This window comes from Microcaecilia unicolor, chromosome 5, assembly GCF_901765095.1.
Source record: "Microcaecilia unicolor chromosome 5, aMicUni1.1, whole genome shotgun sequence".
Classification (NCBI taxonomy): Eukaryota; Metazoa; Chordata; class Amphibia; order Gymnophiona; family Siphonopidae; genus Microcaecilia; species Microcaecilia unicolor.
In genome coordinates, this window is record NC_044035.1 from 17,820,514 (window position 1) to 17,846,842 (window position 26,329).

Below are 26,329 nucleotides of genomic sequence, written 5' to 3' on the forward strand. Positions count from 1 at the left end.
GTGGGGTAAATCTAGAGTTCAGTGACATAAGTTAACGCTCCTCCCCTAAGCAAACTTTTAAAGAGCCTCACCCTACTGGCGGGGGGGGGGGGGGGGGGGGTCATCCCTATCTTGGGAGTGGAGGGAAGGGAATCCCTCTCCCCATTCCCCCGTATCAAGAGGTCAGCATGGCAAATGCTGAACATAGCTTCAGCAGTGTTGCCACACCACTTCCCAACTTTGAGTTTCCATTATCTCAGTGGGCCTGACGGCTACTGCTACTATGAAACCAAGTCCTGCGATAAGAGCCATCCATAGAGTGAAAATTTATAGCAACATTTTTTTAATTCAGCAGATGGTTGTGGGGAGGGGGGGGGGGGCCTAGGCAACATAGATTTGCCAAAAGGAGATCATGTAAAACAAATCTAGTAAATTTCTTTGGGGGAAAACAAAAATTTAGCTCAAGGGAAATGCTAGTTTTGGTACGTTTAGGTATTAGTAATAAGTCTGCTATTGCACCACACAGGAGGCTCATAAATGGGTTAGAAAACTGCTCGGAGATGCTGGGGATTAGGGAATGGGGAAAGACAAAGGACGAGATGCACAAAGTTACTGGGCTTGTAACATTCTATTTTGACTGGTTTTAGCCGTTTTTGTTCATACGTTATTGTGTGCCTAATGCTCAAAGGGTTTTGGTGTTACTCTTTGTGAAACCAGCAGCCAAACATTAGATGCAAATGTATTAAAAAGAAAAGTGTTCTGGTTGCCATACACAAAATAAAACAATCAAAAAAGACAACAAAAAAGAATAGTCCATGAACATCCGCATATGGCATCCGTTTGACACATGCATAGTAAAACTATGGCGTACCATTGCAAACTGCAAGGAAGCACTGTCCTCCACGTGGACAAAAGAATCCTGGTACATTGGCAGAAAAGTTAACATAGCTGATATGAACAGCAAAGAGGCTGGTATATCAAAAGGTACTGGACTTTTAATGTGGATTTGCGATACATTACTACACTTGAGTGGCTTACTGTGTGATTTTACAATAGACTTCTCTAACATACGCCTATGATGCACGTCTTTATGGCAGGGTCCAAAGTAGAGAGTTGCACAGGGACAAAAATTTCACCCATATCCCACCCATTCTGAATGGAACCTAACCATACTGATCCGTATCTGCTACTACTAATCATTTCTATAGCGCTACTAAGTGTATGCAGCACTGTACACATTACCTGCAGGTACTTTCTCTGTCCCTAGAGGGCTGACAAGTTTTGGTACCTGGGGCAATGGAGGGTTAAGTGACTTGCCCAAGGTCACAAGGAGCTGCAGTGGGAATTGAACCCATGTTGCCAGAATCAAAGCCCACTGCAATAACCATTAGGCTACTCCTCCACTCCACCATCTACTAAGATCCATTCCTTCCCCACCTGTACCCGTAGGAGTCGATGCTATTATTTAGTTGCTCGCAGCCCTTTTTTTCCTCCCAACCCCAACAGCCTCCTGTGGTTTTTAGGATGGTATTCACTTTTCAACCAGCTGGTCATTCGAAGCTTCACTTTGGCGCTCCAGCTGCCTCTCTCCGTACATTCCAAGCCTGTGTCTGGTGCTCCAAGTGCCTCTCTCAGTGCATTCCAAGCCTCATTCTAGAGTCACCAGAGGTTTTTGACTATATTCCCTGCAGGAATCCCATGGTAACTTTTTCCATACCCACAGAAATTCCACAGTCCCCATTCCTGTGCAGCTTCCTAGTCCAAAGAGCAGTTTTTCAAGCCTTGGCACGTGCAGAATATCAAAGCTTACCGTGAGACTATTCACATGTGCCGGGTGCTTTCCCTACCGAACTGTAGAGGAGTGTGGTAGCCGTGTTAGTCCACTCTTAAGGTTATCAATAGAAATCAAACAAAATAAAACATGGATAAGATGATACCTTTTTTTATTGGACATAACTTAATACATTTCTTGATTAGCTTTCGAAGGTTGCCCTTCTTCGTCAGATCGGAAATAAGCAAATGTGGTAGCAGATAGTATTTCCGATCTGACGAAGAAGGGCAGCCTTCGAAAGCTAATCAAGAAATGTATTAAGTTATGTCCAATAAAAAAGGTATCATCTTATCCATGTTTTATTTTGTTTGATTTCTATTGATAACCTACCGAACTGCAAGCAGTGTTTCCCTGCATCTTGTTTGCATAAGATTTCCTTTGAGCATCGACTGCTGTTACTCGTTTGGTAAGTTCAGTCGAGGCTATAAACGCACGTGATTATTACTGATGAATTTTGAGTATCGGCCCCCAAAGTTGCCTATTTTGGTGGTCAGAGGATTAGACTAAAACAGAGCAAAAAGCAAAGATCATTAAATAATCGATGAGGTAGATGAAGAAAAAAATCTGAAAAATAATGAATAAAAAACAAAACAAAAATAGTTTGCACGGAAAACGTTGTCCTTGCTCCTAACAATTTTGGTTCTTGTCCAACTTTTCTGCATATTTTTCCACCTCTGATCATTGGTTAAATGCTGGAGTCTAATGTTGTTCACAGCTGTGAGCTATGTGAACTGCCACCTGCTAAGTGCCTTTACAGTTCAGATGTTTTAACACCTTCACACTGTTTGTGTAAATCCGCTTAACACATTGTAAGTGAAACAGAGCTGTATCTCGTATTCACAGCTGGTATTCTGCTTCATATAAGGAACTTATGCTGGATTTGCAGTATATTGCCTGAGTCCGGAGTCTGGGAAACCCCAAAAGATTTTATCTTTTAACACTCTTCTGCCTTGTCATCTCATCAGTCTGTTGGCTTACATTTATTTGGAGCAATAAGGCTATATATTATTGTGCTTTACTCCTTTTGTAATCTCTCTTCTTTGTGCTTAGTAGCTGTCCTTTGTATCTGTCTTTAAATATGCTTGAATTATCACTTTTTTCTTTACTGCCATCCCTCGGGAAGTTTATTCTAGACTACGACTACATGTATCCTTTAATAAAGTATAATTTCATTTTTTTTCTGTGAAGTTTCATTCGTTTTCTCATGGCCTTTCACCTATGAGCTTAAACTTTCAAAACTTTGCTGTTCTTTTTTTTTTTTACTATTTGTATTGAGTTTTTCAAAAATAAAGCAAACAAAAGAAAAAAACAACTTATACTATACAAGACAATGTTATACATTAAGCTGAGATCAAACATTAGGCAATGCAGTTAGACAGCTGATAAAAGAAAGAGGTCGAAAGTTTTCTATTTCTGAGAACCATAATTAGACCCAGGGATATCATTCACTGACAGCTGCTCATATTTCTTGTACAATAAGACCCAATTCCATCAAAGAATGACGTTGACTGGAGAGTTATCTTTCCAATACGATATTATTAATGTCAACGCAATAGAGACCAAGAAGTCAAAAAGCAGTTTATCGTGCTCTGCAAATATAAATGGGGTGCAAATTGACTTCCAGATTACATACTTTGGTAGAAAAGAATTCTAAAACCCCAAAATCCTTTGCAACTTATCCCTAACATCTGCCCAGAACAATACCAGATTAGGACATTTTAACAAAAGATGCAAACTTTGCTGTTCTAACATAAGAATTGCAATACAGACCAAACATCCATCAAGTCCAATGTCCTGCACCCAGCAGTGGCCAATCCAGGTCACAAGTACCTGTCAGCATACAAAAAAAATAGATTCCATGCTGCTTAGCCCCGGGGATAAGCAGTCTCTTTTTCAGGTCTGCCTTGTTTTGTGTGTGTCTGCTGATAGACAGATGTTACATGACTCTTCTAGTTTTTAATTTTTAGCTCATAAAAGGCTTTCAGAGAGATTGTGGTGGTGTGTAGAGCATATTTTACTATTTGGTCAAATGCGAATAACATCAAACATATAAACGGCAAGTGACCGACTCTCCTGCAAATGCGCAGTACAGACTTCCCTCTCTGTCCCGCCCTCGCGTCAAGACATCAGAGGGCGGAACAGAGAGGGAAACGGAGTCGGACTGTTGGCCGCCGCCTGGAAACGAACATTGCACGAACCAACCTCCACCCCCCCATCCCTGCCATCACTCCCGCCCCCTTCGTATCAGGCCCCCTGCACTGACCTTACAGCGCCTCTCACCTCCGTGTGGAAGCGCTGCAGGCAGCAGCAGAGCGATCTGCTGCTGCCTGTAGCGCTTTCACACGGAGGTGAGAGGCGCTGTCAGGTCAATGCAGGGGGCCCGGCACGGAGGGGGGAGGGAGCGGCGGCGAGGAGGGTAGCTGGACATGGGGGGAGGGCAGGGGGGAGAAGAGGGCATAGTTGCTGGACATGGGGTGAGAGCAGGGCAGAGAGGGAGGTTTGCTGGACATGGGGGGAGAGGGGAGGCCAAGGGAAGGAGGAGGGTTGCTGGATATGGGGTGGAGGATCGGTGGACGGGGTGAGGCCAGGGGAGAGAGGAGGGCTGCAATACTCTGCCGTTTTTACGGGCTTAACGGCTAGTAACAAATAATAAAAGAAGCAATGTGACATCAGAGATCAAGTGTTGTTTCAGTGCGATTTTTTTTAGCACAGCAGAGCCCCAGTTATTTGTATTGGAATTTAAATCACTTTTTGACCGAATACAAATAATGTATTCGGGGCCGAATCGAATATGTATATTCGATTATAGTATTGGTATGAATCACAAAAAAATTGGAATTAAGAAGAGATGGTGATAGTCTCTGTTGCAACCAATGATACTGGCATTATTGATAAGACTACTAGAACAAGACACCCTATTCTGACTTTCAGTTCAAGTATACCTGGTATTAGCCTGCATTTAACTATATTGCTTGATTTTTTACAATACTATACAGTGTGACAGAACAGTGGCCCAGATGCACTAAACGTTTTTCATAGTTAAATGAGCCCTTAAGGAAGAATTTCCTATCCTTTCCATGCACTAAAGCCTATTTGCCGACGACAGTAGCAGCTAACGAAAAGTGAATGCAGATGAGCAATTCTTCCACAAATCCCATTGAAATGACATGCACTAACCTTTTCCGATTCGTTTAACGCAGGAAAACACCGTGAAATCTAACGAGAGTCTGTACCTCTCGTTAGGGCTGTCTGTCTGCTAGAAGTTTACAAAATCCATTAAAAAAATAACTGGGGGGGGGGGGGGGGGGCGAAAACGCGTCAGGGGCGTCCTTTATTGACGCCCCAGGTCGCCGCTGCTCCCCTCTCCCTCAGCACCAAAAAAGAAAAAAATTTAAAAAAGGATCAGGAGGGGGCAAGGGCGCTCGTCATGAGCGTCCTGTATGGACGCCTTGCCCCCCCCCCTGCTGCTCCCCGCTCCCCCCCCCCCCCCCGGCACGAAAAAAACTCCAATTTTAGCAGCCCCGGGCCGGCCCTCCTCCCTTCCTGTGTATTCTCCCACACTAGCTCCGCTTCCTGCCATGCTCCAGTCCCGTGCCCCGCCCCCCCCCCCCCCCCCCCCCTTTGGTTGTGGCTGCCGCTCCCCCCTCCAACGACCCCCCCCCCTTTGCCTTACCGGCCCGTGCAGCGCCTCTCACCTCTGCTGCACGGGCAAGAACAGCTGATCGGCGATTCTGAAGGCCTCCTCAGACGTCCCTTCTTTCTTCCTGGGCCAGCCCTCCTCTGACGTAGTCCATACAGGACGCTCATAACGAGCGCCTTTGCCCCCTCCCGAAACACACGTGTTTGTGTGTGGGGGGGGGTTTTGTTTTGACAGCTGGGCCTTTGTGGCATGCGCAGAACAGCCAGCATAACGCTTGGCTGCTCTGCGCATGCTTTAGGCGCTGATTAACGACGGGTTTAACGATTCTGTGATACATCCTACTTTGCAATACCGATCCGAACATTTCTGGAGTGTTTTTGTAGTGCATTCCTCGTTTTTTTAAAATCGTTAAGCACTTTTATGTTTCTTATTTTTTAAAGTTTGGTTGATGCATCTGGGCCAGTGTGTTTTAAACCTGTAAAATTGCCCATATTAACTCTTGAAGTGCATTTCTGTAGTTTGAGCAGCAGATCTTGCATGTTTTATGCTAAAGCTGTTATAGAAAAGTGCGTACCCTCTTTTAGTTTCACTTACTGAAGAAGTGAATCTACAGTACTGTGTTCTGATTGGCCTGGAGTTTGAAATTACCCTGCAGCTGTTGCTGGCTGTTGTTTCAGTCTTGGCCCGGGAGAAGAGAGAGAGACAGATCTCTTTGCTAAGGCTCTGTGAACAGATATATGTCCTGATCTCCCCAGGTACTGTTTAGATCATATACAGATGTTTAGTTAATGTTATAATTGATCCATATTTCAGTTACCTGTTATTTTTTGCTATTTGCACTATTTTGTTCCACTGTTCAATTTTTAAAAGACAATAAACAATATTTAGTTTATTGCCTCTGACTGAACTGATAAAGAATCCTGGTTGTTTGTGTGTTGGGTCTGTGAATGTTTTCTGGGAGTGTGGCTCCAGTAACCTAGAAATCACGGGGGATAATTTGAGAGTGGGAGATTCGCCCAGAGGTGGTTGTGACCCAATTGGTGGGAGGAGAGTGCTAGTGTAGAGCACAAGCGGTAGGTGCAGGTGCTGGGGATAGACCCTCTAAGTGGCCACGGGGTAACCCCAGGCGGGTGGCTAGGTGTTTCCTGACAAATAGCATAACCACCATTTCAGTGTATTGTTCTCTTGAAATATCTCATGAGTAGAGCGACTCTAATGATTTGTCATTTAAAAGCATGCACCTAATATTTGGATTTAGCTCACCCCTTCTTAGTGGTAGCTCAAGATGCTTTATATTCAGGTACAGCAGTAGGAATCCAGGCCCAAGTCTCAGCCTGCTTGTCTAACCTTGCTGCCTGGATGTCCTACCATCATATGAAACTGAACTTCATATCTTCCCCGCTAAACCCACTTCTCTCCCCTCATTCTGTATTCCTGTGGGTAGCTCTCATACTCCCTGTCTTATCAGCTCATAAGTTTGGGGTAATTTTTGACTCCTTTCTCCACTTCTCTGCACATATCCTACAGACTGCTCTCTGTAACATTACCAGATTTGCCCCTTCCTTTCTCAACACAACTAAAACCCTTATCCACACTCTTATCACCTCACACTTTGATTACCGCAGCTTGGTTCTCACAGGTTTCCCACTAAAACTATCTCTCTCCCTTTCAATCTGTTCAAAATTCTACCACATGATTTATCTTCTGCCAGTATCGCTACACCCACATAACCCATCTCTTAAAGTCACTACATTAGTTCCGTTTCCATATACAGCTCAAACTCCTCTTACTGAGGAGCTGCAGCATGAATGCAACGGTATCCCCTACACCCCTCTTTGGGAACTCCATTCATCCATTTATCTATGTTGTTCTCCATTGCCAACTCCAGACTCTGTTCCTTCCGACTTGCTGCACTCGACACCTGGACTGGATTTCCTGAATCGGTATGTCATTTTCTCTCTCTGGCCCTATTCAAATCCATGGTAAAAGCCCACCATTTTCTAGCTATAATAAATGAAACTTTCTAATCCCTTATTTGTCCAGTTTGTCTTGAATAAATTGTAAGCTCTGTCGAGCAGGGACCACCTCATACATGTTTTATGTATGTCAAGTAGTGCTGTAGAAATGATTAGTAGTAGTAGGATCTAAGCTTGCACCTGATACAATAGAGGGTTAAGTGACTTGTCCCTGTATTTATTTTAAAAGGTAAAATGACTTTTACGTACACATACAAGCTTTTTCGCTGTTTTCTCCCAAAAAGCCAGGCGAAGATGTGGGATGCAGATATTGTGTATCTGGATTTTCAGAAGGCGTTTGAAAAAGTACCTCATGAAAGACTCCAGAGGAAATTGGAGAGTCATGGGATAGGAGGTAGTGTTCTACTCTGGATTAAAAACTGGTTAAAAGATAGAAAACAGAGAATAGGGTTAAATGGTCAGTATTCTCAATGGAGAAGGGTAGTTAGTGGGGCTCCCCAGGGCTCTGTGCTGGGACCGATGCTTTTTAATATATTTATAAATGACCTAGAGATGGAAGTAACTAGTGAGGTAATTAAATTTGCTGATGACACAAAGTTATTCAAAGTCGTTAAATCGCGGGAGGATTGTGAAAAATTACAAGAGGACCTTGGGAGACTGGGCGTCTAAATGGCAGATGACGTTTAATGTGAGCAAGTGCAAAGTGATGCATGTGGGAAAGAGGAACCTGAATTATAGCTACATCATGCAAGATTCCACGTTAGGAGTCATGGACCAAGAAAAGTGATCTAGGTGTCGTCGTTGATGATACATTGAAACCTTCTGCTCAGTGTGCTGCTGCGGCTAAGAAAGCAAATAGAATGTTAGGTATTATTAGGAAAGGAATGGAAAACAAAAATGAGGATGTTATAATGCCTTTGTATCGCTCCATGGTGCAACCGCACCTCGAATATTGTGTTCAATTCTGGTCGCCGTATCTCATAAATGATATAGTGGAATTAGAAAAGGTGCAGAGAAGGGCGACGAAAATGAGAAAGGGGATGGGACGACTTCCCTATGAGGAAAGGCTAAAGCGGCTAGGGCTCTTCAGCTTGGAGAAAAGGCGGCTGAGGGGAGATATGATAGAGGTCTATAAAATAATGAGTGGAGTTGAATGGGTAGATGTGAAGCGTCTGTTCACGCTTTCCAAAAATATTAGGACTAGGGGAGCATGCGATGAAGCTACAAAGTAGTACATTTAAAACGAATCGGAGAAAATCTTTCTTCACTCAACGTGTAATTAAACTCTGGAATTCGTTGCCAGAGAATGTGGTAATGGCAGTTAGCTTAGCGGAGTTTAAAAAAGGTTTGGCCTGCTTCCTGAAGGAAAAGTCCATAGACCGTTATTAAATGGACTTGGGGAAAATCCACTATTTCTGGGATAAGCAGTATAAAATGTTTTGTACTTTTTGGGATCTTGCCAGCTATTTCTGATCTGGATTGGCCACTGCTGGAAACAGGATGCTGGGCTTGATGGACCTTTGGTCTGTCCCAGTGTGACAATAATTATGTACTTATGTACTGCCAGACTGGCAACTGTTCCTAAGAGATTAAAATACGATAGGAAGACAGGAATCTAACTAAACAGAGAAAATAAAGAACAAATGATGCTTGTTAAATGGTAATTACAATCAATAGGATCAAAATGAGGGGCCCTTTTTACTAAGCTGTGGTAAGCACTAATCTGTGCTTACTGTATGATAAAATCCACTACCAAGGTGCGCTGAGGTGTCTCACGGTAGTTTTCTGTTGAGCACACAGTACCCACGTGTTTGGGGGCGGAGAGTAGACGTGCCCAGTCCTGCTAATAGTGGCCTCAGTGCGCAGGAAACCCCATGCTAGAGATATCGCAGGCTACTTTTTAACACAGCTTAGAAAAAGGGCCTCTAAATTTGCAAGATAGCTATTCCTCTAATGCCCCATAAAGCCTTAAAATGTTATCCGTTTGTTCGTGTCTGTTTGGGCAGAAAATACATTCAAGGTGTATGAACAATATGAAGCCTATTAAATGTAGCACTCCTACAGAGAACACAGTTCATAGATAACTTATCTAACAGGGTATATTGTCAGACTTTGTTCCATTACTTTATAACCTATCTGTCAAATAATGATGTGGAATGGTTAGAAATGTCCGTGAATTCCTGTTGTAAATTTTTGGACCCTGTACCTAGACTATGATAAATGATAAAGGGAATAGGATGACTTCCCTATGAGGAAAGGCTAAAGTGGCTGGGCTCTTCAGCTTGGAGAAAAGACAGCTGAGGAGAGATATGATAGCGGTCTATAAAACAAAGAGTGGAGTGGAACAGCTAGACGTGAATCGCTGGTTTACTCTTTCCAAAAATATTAGGACTAGGGGACGGACACACAATGAGGCTACTAAGTAGTACATAGAAAACAAATTGCAGAAAATATTTCTTCACTCAACGTGTAATTAAACTCTGAAAATCGTTGCCAGAGAATGTGGTAAAAGCAGGTGGCTTAGTGGGTTTAAAAAAGATTTGGATAACTTCCTAAAGGAAAAGTCCATAAGCTGTTAAGATGGATTTGTGGAAAATCCAGTGCGTATTTTTAGGATAAGCAACATAAAATCTATTGTACTGTTTTGGGATCTTGCCAGGTACTTGTAACCTGGATTGGAAACAGGAGGCTGGGCTTGATCTGTCCCAGTATGGCAACGCTTATGTTCTTGTGTAAAATATACTTTTTAATCATAAGAACATAAGAATGGCCATACTGGGTCAGACCAATGGTCCATCTAGCCCAGTATCCTGCTTCCAGCAGTGGCCAATCGAGGTCACAGATTCCTGACTGATCCCAATTAGTAGCACCATTCCATGCTACCAATCCCAGAGCAAGCAGTGGCTTCCCCCATGTCCATCTCAATAAAGGACTGTGGACCTTTCCTCCAGGAACCTTGTTCAAACCTTTTTATAAAACTGGATATGTTAATTGCTACCATATCCTCCAGCAACAAGTTCCAGAGCTTAACTAGTCTTTGAGTGAAAAAATATTTCCTCCTATTTATTTTAAAAGTATTCCTATGCAATTTCATTGAATGTCCCCTAGTGTTAATACTTTTTGAATGAGTGAAAAGTCAATTCACCTCCACCCATTCCACACGACTCAGGATTTTGTAGACCTCAATCATATCTCCCCTCAGCTGTCTCTTTTCCAAGTTGAGGAGCCCTAATCTCTCTAGCTTTTCATCATAAGGGAGCAGTTCCATCCCCTCTATCATTCTGGTCACCCTTCTTTGCACCTTTTCTGATTCTGATATATCTTATTTTGAGATACGGCCACCAGAGTTCAGCACAGTACTCAAGGTGAGGTCGCTCCATGGAGCGATACAGAGGCAATATATTTTTCATCTTATTTTTTTCATCCTTCTAATAATTCCTAGCATCCTGTTTATATTTTTGGCCTCCACTGCATGGTGGTCAGAAGATTTCAGTGTATTGTCTACAGTGACACCTAGGCCTTTTTCTTGACTGCTGACCCTTAAAGTGGACCCTAGCATCAGATAGCTGATTCAGATTATTCATCCCAATGTGCATCACTTTGCATTGGTCTACATTAAATTTCATCTGCCATGTGGATGCCCAGTCTTCCAGTTTCCTAAGGTCTTCCTTCCATGTTTCATAATCTGCATACGTTTAGACAACTTTGAATAGTTTTGTGTCATCTGCAAATTTAATCACTTCACTTGTCGTTCCGATAGCCAGATCATTTATAAATATGTTAAATAGCACCGGTATCCCAGTACAGACCTGCGGCACTCTACTATCTACCATCCTCCATTGAGAAAAATGCCCATTTAACCCTACCCTCTGTTTTCTGTGCAATAATCAATTCTTAATCCATAGAAAGACATTGTCTCTTGTCCCATGAGTCCTTAATTTTCTCAGGAGTCTCTCATGAGGTACGTTGTCAAAAGCTTTCTGAAAGTCTAGATACCCTACGTCAACTGGCTCACCTTTATCGACATGTTTATTCATTCCTTTAAAGAAGTGAAGCAGTTTGGTGAGGCAAGACCTTTCTTGGCTGAATCCATGCTGACTGTGTCCCATTAAACTATGTTTGTGTACGTGTACTGTGTTTATTGTTTATAATAGTATCCACTATTTAGCCCAGCACTGAAGTCAGGTTTAGTGGTCTGTAATTTCCCGGATCATCACTGGAACCCTTTTTAAAAATCGGCGTCAACGGCGTCACATTGGCCACCCTCCAGTTTTCAGGTACTATGAACAATTTTAATGACAGGTTACAAATCACTAGCAGCAGATCAGCAATTTTATGTTTGAGTTCTTTCAGTACCCTGGGGTGTATACCATCCGGTTCAGGTGATTTATTGCTCTTTATTTGGTCAGTTTGGCTCAGTACATCTTCCAAGTTCTCCAAGATTTCTTTCAGTTGCTCTACATTGTTGCCCCTGAAAACCATTTCTAGTATAAATAGATCTCTTCATTTTCTTCCATAAAGACCAAAGCAAGGATTTCATTCAGCCTTTCCACTATGGCCTTGTCCTCCCTGAGTTGCTCCTTCCTGATCTAACAGTCCCACAGATTTCCTGCATCTGATATACCTGAAAAAGTGTTCTTATGAGTTTTTGTCTCCATGGTGAGTTTTTCTTCATATTCTGTTTTCACCATCTTTATCAGTGCTTTGCATCTGGCTTGATAGAGCTTATGTTGCTTCATATTTTTTTTTCATTCAGATTTTTTCCATTTTTTTTTGAAGGATGTTCTTTTGGTTTTGATAGCCTCTTTTGCCTCAATTTAACCATGCTGGCTGTTGTTTGCTCTTTTTTCCACCTTTGTTAATACGTGGAATACATCTAGTCTGGGCTTCCATGATATTTTTAAACAACATCCATGCCTGATTTAAAGTACTAACATTTGCGGCTGATCCTTTCAAAATGTTTTTAACCATTTTCTTCATTTTGTCATTGTCGCCCTTTCGAAAATGAAAATCTGCTACAGTAGATTTCCTTAATAACTTTACTCCTGATATCAGCTCAAATTTGATCATGTTATGATCACTGTTTCTCAGAGGATCCAACACAGTTACCTCTCATACTGTGCCCTGCATTCCACTAAAGATTAGATCCAAAACAGCTCCCCTTCTCGGTTCCAGTACTAGTTGCTCCAAGAAACAGTCATTTATTACATCTAGAAATTGTACCTCCCTAGCACTCCCTGATGTAACATTTGTCCAGTCAATATTAGGATAATTGAAATTGCCCATTATTATAATGTTGCCCAGTTTGCAAGCTTTTCGAATTTCTGTAAACATATTTTCATCTGCCCATTCTGTCCTGGAGGACAGTAGTACAGCCCTACCAGTATACTCCGTCCCTTCAAACCTGGAAATTCTATCCATAAAGATTCCACACTTCTATCTGTTTCATGTAGAATGTTTATTTTGTTTGACTCAATTCTCTCTCTAACATATAGCGCAACCCTTGTTCCAATTGCGATATAATTTGTACCTTGCCAGGTCTCTGAGATACCTCTTATATCTACCTCTTCATTTAGTGCTATACTAGCCTTTGAGCCCGTAAAAACGGGCTATTATAGGAAGGGGGGGTTGAAAGGCCCGCCCCCGCGTTCGCCGCTGCCCCTCCCCCTCCGAATTCGCGCCCCCCCTCCCCCCCCCACCGAGCCATCACCACCCACCTTCCACCCGGCCGGACCCTCGCTCCGCTATTGAAACAGCGAGGGTCCGGGAACGCAGCACTGAGCTCTGCTGAGCTGCCGACGTCGGCCTTCCTTCTTCTTCTCTGCCTGTCCCGCCCTCGTGTGACGTAACGTCGTCGAGGGGGGACAGAGGCAGAGAAGAAGAAGGAATGGCGATGTCGGCAGCTCAGCAGAGCTCAGTGCTGCGTTCCTGGACCCTCGCTGTTTCAATAGTGGAATGAGGGCCCGACTGGGTAGAAGGTGGGTGGCGGCGGCGACTCGGGTGGGGGGAGCGTTAGACGGCGGTGTCCCTCCCTCAGAAATGCGCAGTACAGATCCTCTGTGTTCCGCCCCCCGTCATCACGTATTGACGCGGGGGCGGGGCAGAGAAGGTCTCTACTGCGCATTTGCGAGTGAGTACGGTCACTCGCCGTTTATATGTTTGATACTCCAATTCTTCTTTCTTATTTTAAGGCTTCTAGCATTTGTATAGACACTTCAAATTGTCTTTTTTTCCTTTCATCTACAGGCTGCTTTGAAGTTAATAGGAATAATTTGCATCCCGTTGAAAACTCCTGGCTTTCTTTCATCATTATTGAAACCTCTCTGTTGGGATTCCCTAAAGATCCTGTTTCAATAATATCCTTCTAGGATACTTCACACTGAACCAGGTGCTTCTGGGCGACTGTTGGCTCCCCCCCCCCCCCCCCCCCCCCCCCCAGTTTAGTTTAAAAGCTGCTCTATCTTTTTTTAAAATGTTAGCTCAAGCAGCCTGGTTTCATCCTGGTTAAGGTGGAGCCCATCCTTTCGGAACAGGCTCCCCTTTCCCCAGAACGTCGACCAGTTCCTAACAAATCTAAATGCCTCGTCCCTTCACCATCGTCTCAACCACGCATTGAGATTTTGGAACCTTGGGTCCTGCGCGTGGAAAGGGGAGCATTTCTGAAAACGCTACCCTGGAGGATCTGGATTTCAACTTTCTATCTAGAAGCCTAAATTTGGCTTCCAGAACCTCCCTACCACGTTTTCCTGTGTCATTGGTACCCACGTGTACCAAGACAGCCGGCTCCTCCGCAGCACTATCTAAAATCCTATCTAGGTGATGCGTGAGATCCGCCACCTTTCATTTTTAGGTCCCCTTAAGTGGCATCAGGACATGGCTGAATTTTAATATGTAATATCTATTGTTGTAGTAGACTGTAGTCCCCAGTATTTTTTATAAATTTGCACCTATTTCTCTCTTTTTTTTTAAACACTTAGAAGGAAATAAAAAATAATGTAGCTTCCAGAGTTAAATCCCTTGACTTAAAATTAAGACATTTTTATGTCTAACTTGTGTAGCTCTGGAAAAATCTATATTTTCCTCAACAAACAGAAATTCTTTTTTCCTAAAGTAACTTTTCAATTCCACCGTTTTCCTAAATTTTTGAGGAAAAGGAAACTAGAAGGGATGAGTGCTCAGAAAAATCATCCTGATTAGTTTTCAAAAAAGCAGTTAAGTCTGAAATATCCTTACCCTTAACAGACAATAATTCTGAACCCTGTTCCTGCCCTGCCCTTAAAACTTCCTTCTGAGTGTATTATTAACTTTTTAGATGCTAATTGCTTTCTTTGAACCAGATCAGCTAGAAAGACCTTTGATAGGGAAGTGAAGTAATGCGATCATTGGTGGAGGAATGATAGATCACCTTTGTTTACACCAGGTTATATTGTGATACGTCTTGATTTTTTTTTAGGTTCATTTTCCTGTTTAATGCCTCTTCTCCTTCCATGATGCGGGTTGTAATTGATTGCTTGATACAGCACTTATTGTACTGATTTTCTAAAACTGAAAAATTTCTGCTTTCAAAATAGGTTGATTAAAGAGAACAAAAAGCATCAGGAACTGATTTTAGAGATCTGTTCGGAAAAAGACAACTTGAAAGAAGAATTGAAAAAACGAGCAGAAACAGAAAAGCACCACGTTGGCATTATTAAGCAGGTACTAAATTCAGTAAAGTCTTCTGTAATCTTGATTAATAGCAGAGTTGCTTTGTACTGTTAACAGTGCAGTGCTTGACCTCATGTCCAGAATCCCTTGCTTACTGAGGAGATGGACACCACTGTCCCTGCACGTGAATCATGATGACAGGCACGGGCAGGCTGACTGCATAGGCTAATTGGTGTGAAGGGAGGGAGTTTTATAAACCATTTTTACACTTCTAATGCTATTTATGTGTGTAATTACCTCATGCTTAAAGTATGGGCGGTGTATTAGGTGTATCCCTCCTTGTAAGTGACTCTAGAGTTAAGCATGTTCAGGGGAGGAGTTTGAGTGCAGCTTGGGCAGAGTCCAGATAGGAATATATAAAATATGCATGTGTATGTGTGAAATTTACATGCTGATATTTACACCTGCTCCGGAGCAGGCATGATCTCCACATTAAATGTAGATTCAGTTTCTGCTGGATTTGTGCTACTATTTCCTAAACACAAAAGACACATACATGTCTGTGTTTTTAAAACAGGTGTGTCTTCTCCAACTCCAGATCTGTGTGCTCTTTATAAAATTAGTCTCTTAAGGACCGGATTCAATATAAGGTGACTAAAAAAATCCACTCTTAGTGCTTTCTGTAAACTTCACCTAAAATTAGGCACGTTTTATAGAATACGTGTAGCGCCCGTACCCACGGCTAAAATTTAGGCGCCACCGTTTGCACCAACTAAAACCTGGTGTAAATGCCTGCACCTAACTTAAGCGCAGATTGGACATTCTATGACAGTATGTGTAATTTTTAGGAATGCTCACGACCGCCCATGGCCACACCCCCTTTTGTGATCCATTTGTTAGAATTTATGCTCACCACTTTACAGAATACGCTTAGAAAGTTGCACTCATAAATTCTAATTAGTGCTAATAATTGCTTGTTCATGACCAATTATCGGCACTGATTGGCTTGTTTAAACAAGTTGTGCATCCAGTTTGCACATGTGCGATTTTAGTTGCCATATATACAATGCAGGGGTTATTGTCTTGCTTTCTGATTATTTCTTTTTTTTTTTTAATTTTTAGAAGTCTTTATTGTACTTATTCAGATACATAACAAAATAGTTACAGCTAATAAACATTACAAAATTATAGCGGTAGTAGGAATACAAATATAAACTATGATCTGAAGTTGTGTCGAAACAAACTGAAATCTGTAAGCAACTTCAACTTTTTCATTTTTGTACAAAGAAAACTCTCCCCCCCATCCAAACCAACCCATCCCTCCCACCCCCCCCCCCTTCTCCCACTCCCCGTGTCCAACTATGAAGCCCTATTTTTAGAGACGTTCCGGTGGCACTACCCCTACTCAGCGTTCAAAAAAGGCCCCCATATTCTCTCCCACTTAGGCAGGACCTGGGCTTTAACTGCAATCAATCTCTCCATCTCGCACACATATCGTAACTTGGTAAGCCAGCGTGTTAATGGTGGTACCAATGGCGACTTCCAACTCTGAGCCAGATTCGCTCTGGCTGTCTGCAAGGCTCCCCTTGTCAGAAGCCATTCATGGTCTTTGAGACCTGCTGGTCGCTGGCCCAGTATGTATACTAATGGATGCCACCGCACAGGTCCCCCTATCCATCTCTGAAGGCGCGCCTGGACTGCTCTCCAATACGCTCTAGCCTTTGGGCAGGTCCACCATATATGGCCCATTGTACCTAGAGCGTCACATCTCCTCCAACATCTATCTGAGACCTGCCCAAACATATGGTGCAAGCGCGCCGGAGTAAGATACCAGCGGAAGAAGACCTTAATTGCATTTTCTTTCATAGGTATTGATCTCGCTGCACGCATTGTCCCCTTTTCCAGCTGTAGCCACTTTTCGTCCGTTAGGGTGAAACCCAATTCCTGCTCCCACTTTCTCCTATGTAACAAAGATGGCTTTTGGTGTCCGGCTAGCACCGCATAAAGATAAGTGATCATCCCCCGTGTACTGTGATATCGCACACATACTTCTTCCATGGGGTGCGTTTCCCTCTTAAGACAAGTTACATAAACAGACCCTTTCAGAAAATGTATCAATTGTAAATAAACATAAAAGTCACTCTGCCGCACCCCAAAATCATCCTTCAAAGCCTCAAAGGTAACCACCTCCCCTCCTACATGCAATTGGCCCATCATATCTAGTCCGGCTTCAGCCCAGCGTACCAACACGGGGTTTCCCACACTCGGCTCGAACAACGGGTTGTCAACTATGGGCGCCAAGCCCGAAACAGGCGGTTGCCGATCAATAAACATCCGATCCCAATAATAAAAAGTGGCTTGTACCGCCGGTGGAAAGCACTCAACCCGCCCTCTATACTTGTTGGGTAGCCACATCAAATTACCCAGCTTACGGGATCCCACCATGGATTGTTCCAATTGTACCCAAAGCTTATGATCTTCCCCTCTGAACCACTCTACCGCCGATCTAGCCTGTGCCGCCCAATAATACCAACACAGATTCGGAACTGCTAAACCTCCCTGATTTTTATTCCTATAGAGAATTGCCCGTGCCAAGCGGGGTCTCTTTTGATTCCAAATAAACCGCATCAGACGGTCCTGTAAATTAGACAGATAAGCCCGGGGTACCTTCAAGGGAAGGACCTGAAAAAGATACATTAGCCGAGGCAAGACGTTCATCTTAATTGCCGCTATTCGGCCCAGCCAGGAGAGTCCAATGAGGGACCATCTGCCCAAATCTCTATAGATCTCTTTTTGCAATATCGGGTAATTAGCTGAAAACAATTCCGACTGGTCCGCAGGGATCTGTACCCCCAGGTATTGTATGGATCTAGTTGACCATTTAAAGACAAATGACGCCTGCAAGGCCTCATACACTCGTGGCGACACTCCCACCACCAGTCCTTCTGACTTATTAGCGTTAAGCTTATAGCCTGAGACCCGCGAGTATTTCTCAATTTCCTTTAGTAAGTTAGGCAATGAGGTTAATGGGTTTGTTAACGACAATAACACATCATCCGCAAACAATGCGATTTTGTACTCCTGCCCCTTTACCTCCACCCCTGTTACATTCACATTCTCCCGGATTGCAGCAGCCAGTGGCTCCATTGTCAAGGCAAACAACATTGGGGACAGCGGGCATCCCTGTCGGGTGCCCCTCCCCAGCGAGAACATCTCCGAGTTCCCTCCGTTAATCCTAACACATGCCTGCGGTCTTGTATAAAGCGATTGGGTCCAAGCTCTAAACAGGGGCCCTATCCCGAGCCTGTGCAGGACCTTATCCAGGAATCCCCAATGGACTCGATCGAAGGCCTTCTCCGCATCCAGCCCCAACAGGACCAACGGACAGGCCCTCGACCGAGCCCAATGCATCAAGTCCAGAGTTCTGCGCACATTGTCCATGGCCTGTCTCTTTGGCACAAATCCCACTTGGTCTGGGTGAATCAAGGTAGGTAAGAACCTCCCCAGCCGATTGGCAAGGACTTTTGCCAGGATTTTAACATCCGTATTTAAAATTGATATAGGGCGGTAGGAAGCACAATCCGCTCCATCTTTCTGAGGTTTAGGTATTACTGCCACCCAGGCTTCTAACATAGTTCTAGGCAGTGCCTGTCCTTCTCTAACTGAGTTAATGACCAATGTTAAGCAGGGCGCCAACTCTCGCGCAAATTTCTTGAAGAACTCATTAGTAAAGCCATCCAGGCCTGGCGTCTTTCCCGTTGGTAAGTCCCTAATAACCTGCAATACTTCTTTTAGTTGCACTGGGTCATCCAGTTCTTTTTTCTGCTGTTCGGATAATACTGCCAGCCCTCTATCTGCTAGATATTGGTCTATCCCCCCCACCTGTACGGCGGCATCTTCTCTATACAGAGACTCATAGAACTGAGCAAAACGATCTCTAATTTGGGCAGATTTATACAGCATTGTACCATTCTCAGCTTTCACTCGCATAACATGTCTGTCAGCTCTCATCTTTCTCAATTTCCGCGCCAACAATCTCCCTGGCTTATTAGTCCCTTCATAATACACCTGTTTCAATCGAGCATGCACAAACTTCAAGCTTTCCTCATGCAGCACAGTCAGTTCCAATCTCACATCCTGTAACTTACGATAATCAGCCACCCTACCCGACGTCCTGTATTTGGACTCAAGGTCCCCAATGAGATCCATACATTTCAACAAGCGCTCTCTGTGTATCCTATTTCTGTGACTGGCACACTTAATAAAATATCCTTGTGCCACCGCCTTAAAGGCGTCCCACACAGTACTCAAAGCTGGCCCCGAGTCCATGTTTATTTCAAAATATTCCTTCAGGACCGGAAGGAAATCCGCTACAATCTGAGGATCCTGCAACAGGCAATTATTAAATGACCACCTGCATTCTCTTCGCTCTCCCTCTAACGAAGGAACCACAACCCACGCCGGAGCATGGTCTGAGATTGTAATATGGCCAATAGCGGATTCCCCCCCCCCCTCCGAGAGGGTTCTGTCCAGAAAGACATAGTCTAGTCTCGAATAGGACAGGTGCGCTTGGGAGTAAAAAGTATAATCCCGCCCCCTCGGGTGACACATTCGCCACCAATCACACAGACCCATTTCTTCTACTAAGTTCCGCAAAGCTTGGGAAATGTTGTAATCAGCTTTAGTAGGAGATGCTGACCTGTCCAGACCAGGTTGCATGGTTGCATTGAAGTCTCCTGCCATGAATACCCTCCCCCGGGAAAACGATTGCAATTCCCTATGAAGTTGTCTGAAAAATCCCTCCTGGTTTTCGTTGGGGGCGTATATATTGGCCAAAGTAAACTCCTCCCTCTCAAGCTGCACATGCAAAAAGAGATATCGCCCCGTTACGTCTCTCCTCAGGTGGAGAACCCGTACCTGGATATCTTTATGAAACAAAATAGCAACTCCTTTTTTTTTCCCCCCTTTAACATCAGAAGCACAGTATACCCCTGGATACATTTTAGATGCCAATAACCCCTCATGCTTTGGTAACATATGCGTTTCCTGTAAAAACACCACCTTCGGGCACATTAAGCGTAACTCACGCTGAAGGGCATGGCGTTTGTATGGGGAATTAAGCCCTTTTACATTGTAAGTAAGTATCTTAAAGTCAGACATTAAACTTGTTCAGTAAATCATCCCTATGAAACAGTGTATGAGGAACATTCAAACCTTCTGGTATCTGACCCTTCTTGCCCCTTCTCCGGATTCTCCCCAAGTAGTTTAGTTCTTGATCCCCCATTCTATACTTCATAGTACATTTTTTCCCTAATGAACAATCGTCCCCCTCCCCCCCTATACTCCCTCCCTCCCATCTCCCCCTTCCCAGGAAACCACTAGCGAGGTTTTTAGTCCCTCGACTAGGAATACAGAAGGAAGAACCCATTAACCCAAACAGCTACCCAAGGCCCCCTCCCCCCTCCCCCATCCCTTCATATCCCTGCTTTTTACGCTATAATCCCTCTTCAATTGTACAAAACTTTTCGCCCCTGTGGGAGTGGTTCATCTATTTCCAATACTACTTTAACATCGGTCAAGTTATCCCATTCCCAGCACTCTTACTTATATAGGCATACTTAACAAATACAAATTGACATGACTCTCCACTGCAACGCACAGCACAAGTTCATTTTACAACTTCAGGTGCCTGATCGTGCCTTTTTCCCCTTGCCCTGGACTCTCTGCCATTTCTGCAGCTTAGCTCGCGTGGTCGGATCTAGTTCAGTTGGTGGGCCTTCTGTGGACACCAGTCCCTCGGTTCGTAGTATCTTCCACACTTCTTCCAGGGTCCGGGTTCGGTACATACGTCCACCTGTTGTGAAGCAAAGGGCAAATGGAAAAGCCCATCTGTAGGGGATTTTATTCTTTGTTAATACTTCCAGTGCTGGTTTCATCACTTTCCTCAGGGACAAGGTGTGAGCAGACAAATCCTGAAAGACTTTAATTTGTGCATCATTATACTCAATGTGCTGTACTTGGCGCGCTTTCTGTAGCAACTGTTCCTTTGCGGTGAAGGAGGTGAAGCAGACCACAATGTCCCGTGGTCTATTGTCTGTCTGTCTCCCCAATGCTCTGTGTGCGCGCTCAAATGTGATATCTAGAGTGTCTATCAACTTGCTACATAGCAGCTTTACTATGGCGCCAACATCCTCATGGTCCCCCACCTCCGGGACTCCACGAAAACGCAAGTTGTTACGACGCCCTCGGTTTTCTAAATCGTCCAGTTTAAGCTGCATTTCGGCATAGGAGGTGAGTATTTTCGAAAGACGGGTTTCAGTCTCGATCAGTTTTTCCGCGTTCTCATCTACCCGCACCTCCAATTCTTCCACGCGGCCTCCCATCTCCCGGAGGTCTACGCTCAGCCCGTCCATCTTTTCTAGGATTTCCTCCTTTGACGCTTTGATTTCCTTGCGGATCTCCATTAGAAAACGCGTTAAGTCTTTGGGCAACCCCCGCTTACCTGTTGATTTTCCCGATTCGCACAGGGATGGAGCGGAGTCCGAGTCAGAATGTGAGGCGGGTGCCGACGAGAGCACATGGCGCCGCGTGGTCCGGAGCGCCGGCTTCTCCAACGTGGGTTCACTCTCCCTCCGAGACGCCGCCATGTATTTCAGCGGGGAGTGTCGCTTTAGATTCCACACACCACAAGGAACGTTGCAGTAGCTAATTTAGTTCGTCAAACAAGCAAAGGAACGCTATTATTGCTCAGTTACGGAGGGTGGCAACGGAGCTAGCTCTCTAGGCAGCCATTCAGGTCCGTGACGTCACTTCCTCCTCGCTTTCTGATTATTTCTCTCTTTAATAGGATAGCATATAAACTCGTGCGTGTATACATGCGTGCATACATGTGTTTATATGCAGTCGTACTAAAATGATGTATAACTTTAATTAAAAAATATATGGAGTTAGTGATGGTCTCCACCTTTTATTTATTTTATTGGGATTTATTCACTTCCATTATAAACAGATTCACCCAAAGCGGTGTATAGCAGGTCCAGTTTAACACAAAAAATAGAATTTTGTTAACAGCTTCACAGTAATAAAATGACCAAATATAAACATAAATCTAATCAATGAGGTAAAGTTGGAAATATGATGTCAGGACAATTCCAACAATACCATAATAGACAGTATGGAAGAATATTCAAATAACATAGATACAATATGATGTCAGTATAATACCAATGAAACACCTAAGAAGCAACACAATAGAACATTCAAATAGCATAGATATGATGATAATTCTTTTCTATGTAGCTGAGGGGCCAAATGCAGATATATAGATGGGGACAAGATGGGTAGTACAGAGTCAATTGGGATAAATGGGTGGCTAAACACAAGTCATTCCGGTTACAGTAGAGAAAAGGAAACAAGTTCAGAAAGGTTCCAGAAGGGCGAAAAACTTTCCAGGCAGCTGACGGAACATTATCACTGGTAGCAACTATTACCTGCTGAAATGACGACAAGAGAGTCAAACTTAAACAGGAGTGTTGCCTAGGGGCTGTGATGTCCTCAGTTGTGTAAGTCTCTTCTGATAGCAGTTTGCTCAGAATCGAAATCAGACTTTACTACTACTACTACTTAACATTTCTAGAGCGCTACTAGGGTTACGCAGCGCTTTACAAATTAACAAAGAAGGACGGCCCCTGCTCAAAGGAGCTTACAATCTAAAGGACGAAATGTCAAGATGGTGCAGTCTAGATTTCTTGAGTAGAGGTGTGGTGGTTAGGTGCCGAAGGCGACATTGAAGAGGTGGGCTTTGAGTCTGGGATTTTGGAAAAAGATCATGCCTTGGCTATAAAGGAGGAAATGAAATTATTTATTAATTATTGCATTTGTATCCCACATTCCCCCATCTATTTGCAGGCTCAGTGTGGCTTACGTAGGTTTGTTAACATTGTCATTTCAGGATATCAGATCAGATACAGTTAGTAATGTGTAGCGATTAAGGAAGGGAAGATAGAAGAAGGAAGAGAGTGATTAGGGTAGTTATAGAAGGTGGGCGTTCATAATTGAGTGGGTTGGTGAGGTGACTTAGTGAGGCTGTGGATTCTTATTGTAGGCCTTGTTGAAGAAGAATGTCTTCAGAGATTTTTGAAAGATAGTTGTTTCGTTCATTGGTTGATTTCGTTGGTGATTTCATTTAGATCATGTTTGATTAGAAATGCTGATGGGAACCTAGGTTTTGGGAATTTGGGAGGGAGGTTAGGTTTATGGAATTTCTAAAAATTCTTGGGAAGAAAGAAGAAGGAGGAGGATTTTATTTGTATTTATTATTTACGTTGTAACTGTCCTTTAGCCTTTTTTATGACCATGTAACTCCTTTGCTCAGTCACTTTCAGGATCCAGTTCAGAATCCTCTTTCTCACTCCTAAGTCCTACTATAGTGGAATGCCTCCTTATTTATCCAACATACTTGTTTCTTATCGCTTCTCTATATCGCTTTGGGGCCCTGTTACTAAAGGAATGGAAAGCAAAAATGACAATATAATGCCTTTGTATCGCTGCATGATGCGATCGCATCTTGAATGCTGTGTGCAAATCTTGTCACTGCATCTCAAAAAAGATTTCGTGGAATTAGAAAAGGTGTAGAGAAGGGTGACAAAAATGATAAAGGGGACTAGACGACTTCCCTATGAGGAAAGACTGAAGCGGCTGGTTCTCTTCAGCCTGGAGAAAAGAAGGCTGAGGGGGAGATAGGATAGAGGTGTATAAAATAATGAGTGGAGTGGAACGGGTAGATGTGAATTTCTTGTTTACTCTTTCCAAAAATACTAGGACTCCCAGGGGGCATGTAGTGAAGCCACAAAGTAGTAAATTTAAAACAAATTGGAGAAAATATTTTTTCACTCAACATGTATTTAAAATCTGGAATTCATTGCCAGAGAGTGTAGTAAAAGCAGTTAGCTTACAGGGATTTAAAAAAGGTTTGGATATCTTCCTAAAAGAAAAGTCTGTAAGCCTTTATTAAGATGAATTTGGGGAAAATCCACTGCTTATTTCTAGGATACAATACATAAACAAGTAGAGATAATCTTAGGAGTATCTGTTAGTACACAGGTAAAGGATTGTGCACTGTTCAGGTGTGAGGGGAAAGTCTCATAAGGTCACTGGGGTCATGTATGCTGCTTTTAGTGCAAATATACCCCCTTTCCTACCACTATTTACGAATTTTTATATAATTTTTTAAAATTTTTTATTATATTATTCATCTATTATTGTAGATATCTTGTAGCTTCACAATCGTTTCTATCCTTATTCTGTATGTGAGCTGACCTCTACTCCTGTTTAGATCCGAATATCCGGCAGTATTACCTGCCCGTCACAGCTATGGGAGCTATATGTTTAGCGCTACACTTATTACTATTAGCACTTATCTTTAGATACTGGTGCTAATGCTGTTCCGCACTTTCCGGTCAGTCCCGGTGGTAATGTTGCCCCGACAGGTACCTGTTTCGCTCCTTATGGCTTTTTCAAGGGACGCCTGCACTAGTCAAAGTGAAATATAGATTGCTTTACTACTAAGAATACAGCCAAATATCAATGGTCAGAAGTAAAACAGCCCAGTCAGCGATTCCAGAAGCTAAAAACTGTAAACACATTACAAAATACACTAGGAAGTGCGTCCAAATGTAACATTGAGAAAGAGACCCTTGTTCAGAATTGTTTTGCTGCGTTCATCATTTTTATAGTGTTACTGCATGTACATATCGTTTTATGTTGGGAATAAATATTCAGGCTGAATGTGTCCATGTCCCAGAGAGCTTACATTCTGTATCCCTGACAAATGAGAAATGTAGAAAGTATAAAATAATGAGTGGAGTGGAACAGGTGGATGTGAAGCGTCTGTTCAAGCTTTCCAAAGATACTAGGACAAGGGGGCATGCAATGGAACTACAGTGTAGTAAATTTAAAACAAATAAGAGAAAACTTTTCTTCACCCAACGCATAATTAAACTCTGGAATTCGTTGCCGGACAACGCAGTGAAGGCAGTTAGCTTGGCAGAGTTTAAAAAGGGGTTGGACGGTTTCCTAAAGGACAAGTCCATAGACCGCTACTAAATGGACTTGGGAAAAATTCACAATTTCGGGAATAACGTATAAAATGTTTGTACATTTGGGTAGCTTGCCAGGTGCCCTTGACCTGGATTGGCCGCTGTCGTGGACAGGATACTGGGCTCGATGGACCTTTGGTCTTTTCCCAGTATGGCATGTACTTATGTAGGTTAAGAAGCTGAGAATGCACCTATCTTAAAAAGACACGCAAACACTTACATGATTTATAAAACACTAAGGGACTCTGTTTACTAAAGTGCACTAGCATTTTTAGTGCACGCTAACGCTAGAGACATCCACAGGAATATATGGGAGTCTGTAGTGTAAGCGCACGCTAATTTTTAGCACTAGCACACCTACAATGCGGCTTAGTAAATCTGCAGAAATTGTGGCTAGATTGAAGCCATGGATATTCAAGCTGCCTCAAGAGCAGGTATATAAAGTACACCGATAAATAGCAACTCTGGTTGCACTCCATCAAAACTCTGCCCAAAAATACACCTACGTGCTGTTTTGTCACGGTATGTACTTTCATGCATATCCCCGGGAATACCATAAAGGTCCTTTTCTGGGCATAAAACAGAGTTTTATGAATGGAAAAAGTTTGTTACTGCCCAATGACACAAGAGCATCAGGGGCAGGAATGGGTATTGATTCTCAGCTGATTGCTTTAACCACTGAGCCACTTCGTCTCCTAAATGTACTTTAAAAAAAAAAAGTATATATTCTTTATTTATCGGTTTCAAAAAGAAACAAATTCACAAGCAAAAATAAAGCAAATTTAAATACATCAAATCCACATTAATGGTAGCATTGGCAAAATGACGAATAAGAAAAATAGGGTACCAAAACTGATAACCACAAAATGCTGACTATCTAATTACAACTCATTTCTTACCTACATTTGCCCCTGCTGTCGATCCTTTCTGTGTTAAGACATTTTGTAGAGGACCAGGATCCAAAAACACATACCTATGGCCCTGAAAAGCCATCAGACACTTGCATGGGAACTTCAAAAAGAATGTAGCTCCCGATGCAAGGGGACGAGACTTCAAAACAAGAAATTTTTTATGTCTAACCTAGGTGGCTCTAGCAACATCATTAAAGATCTGCATTTTTTGGCCACAAAATAAAGTGCCCTTATTTTTAAAGAAAGCT

General features: G+C 43.1%; 1 protein-coding gene across 2 annotated transcripts in view; it reads left to right on the plus strand.

Moving 5' to 3' along the window:
- The window catches only part of CCDC186 (coiled-coil domain containing 186), a 193,935-nt gene that overhangs the window by 35,400 nt on the left and 132,206 nt on the right, over positions 1-26,329 (plus strand). For both annotated transcript variants that reach the window (XM_030202692.1, XM_030202693.1), the window contains exon 4: positions 14,998-15,124. In XM_030202692.1, the coding sequence (XP_030058552.1) occupies positions 14,998-15,124 (127 nt within the window). The remainder of the gene's footprint in view (positions 1-14,997; positions 15,125-26,329) is intronic.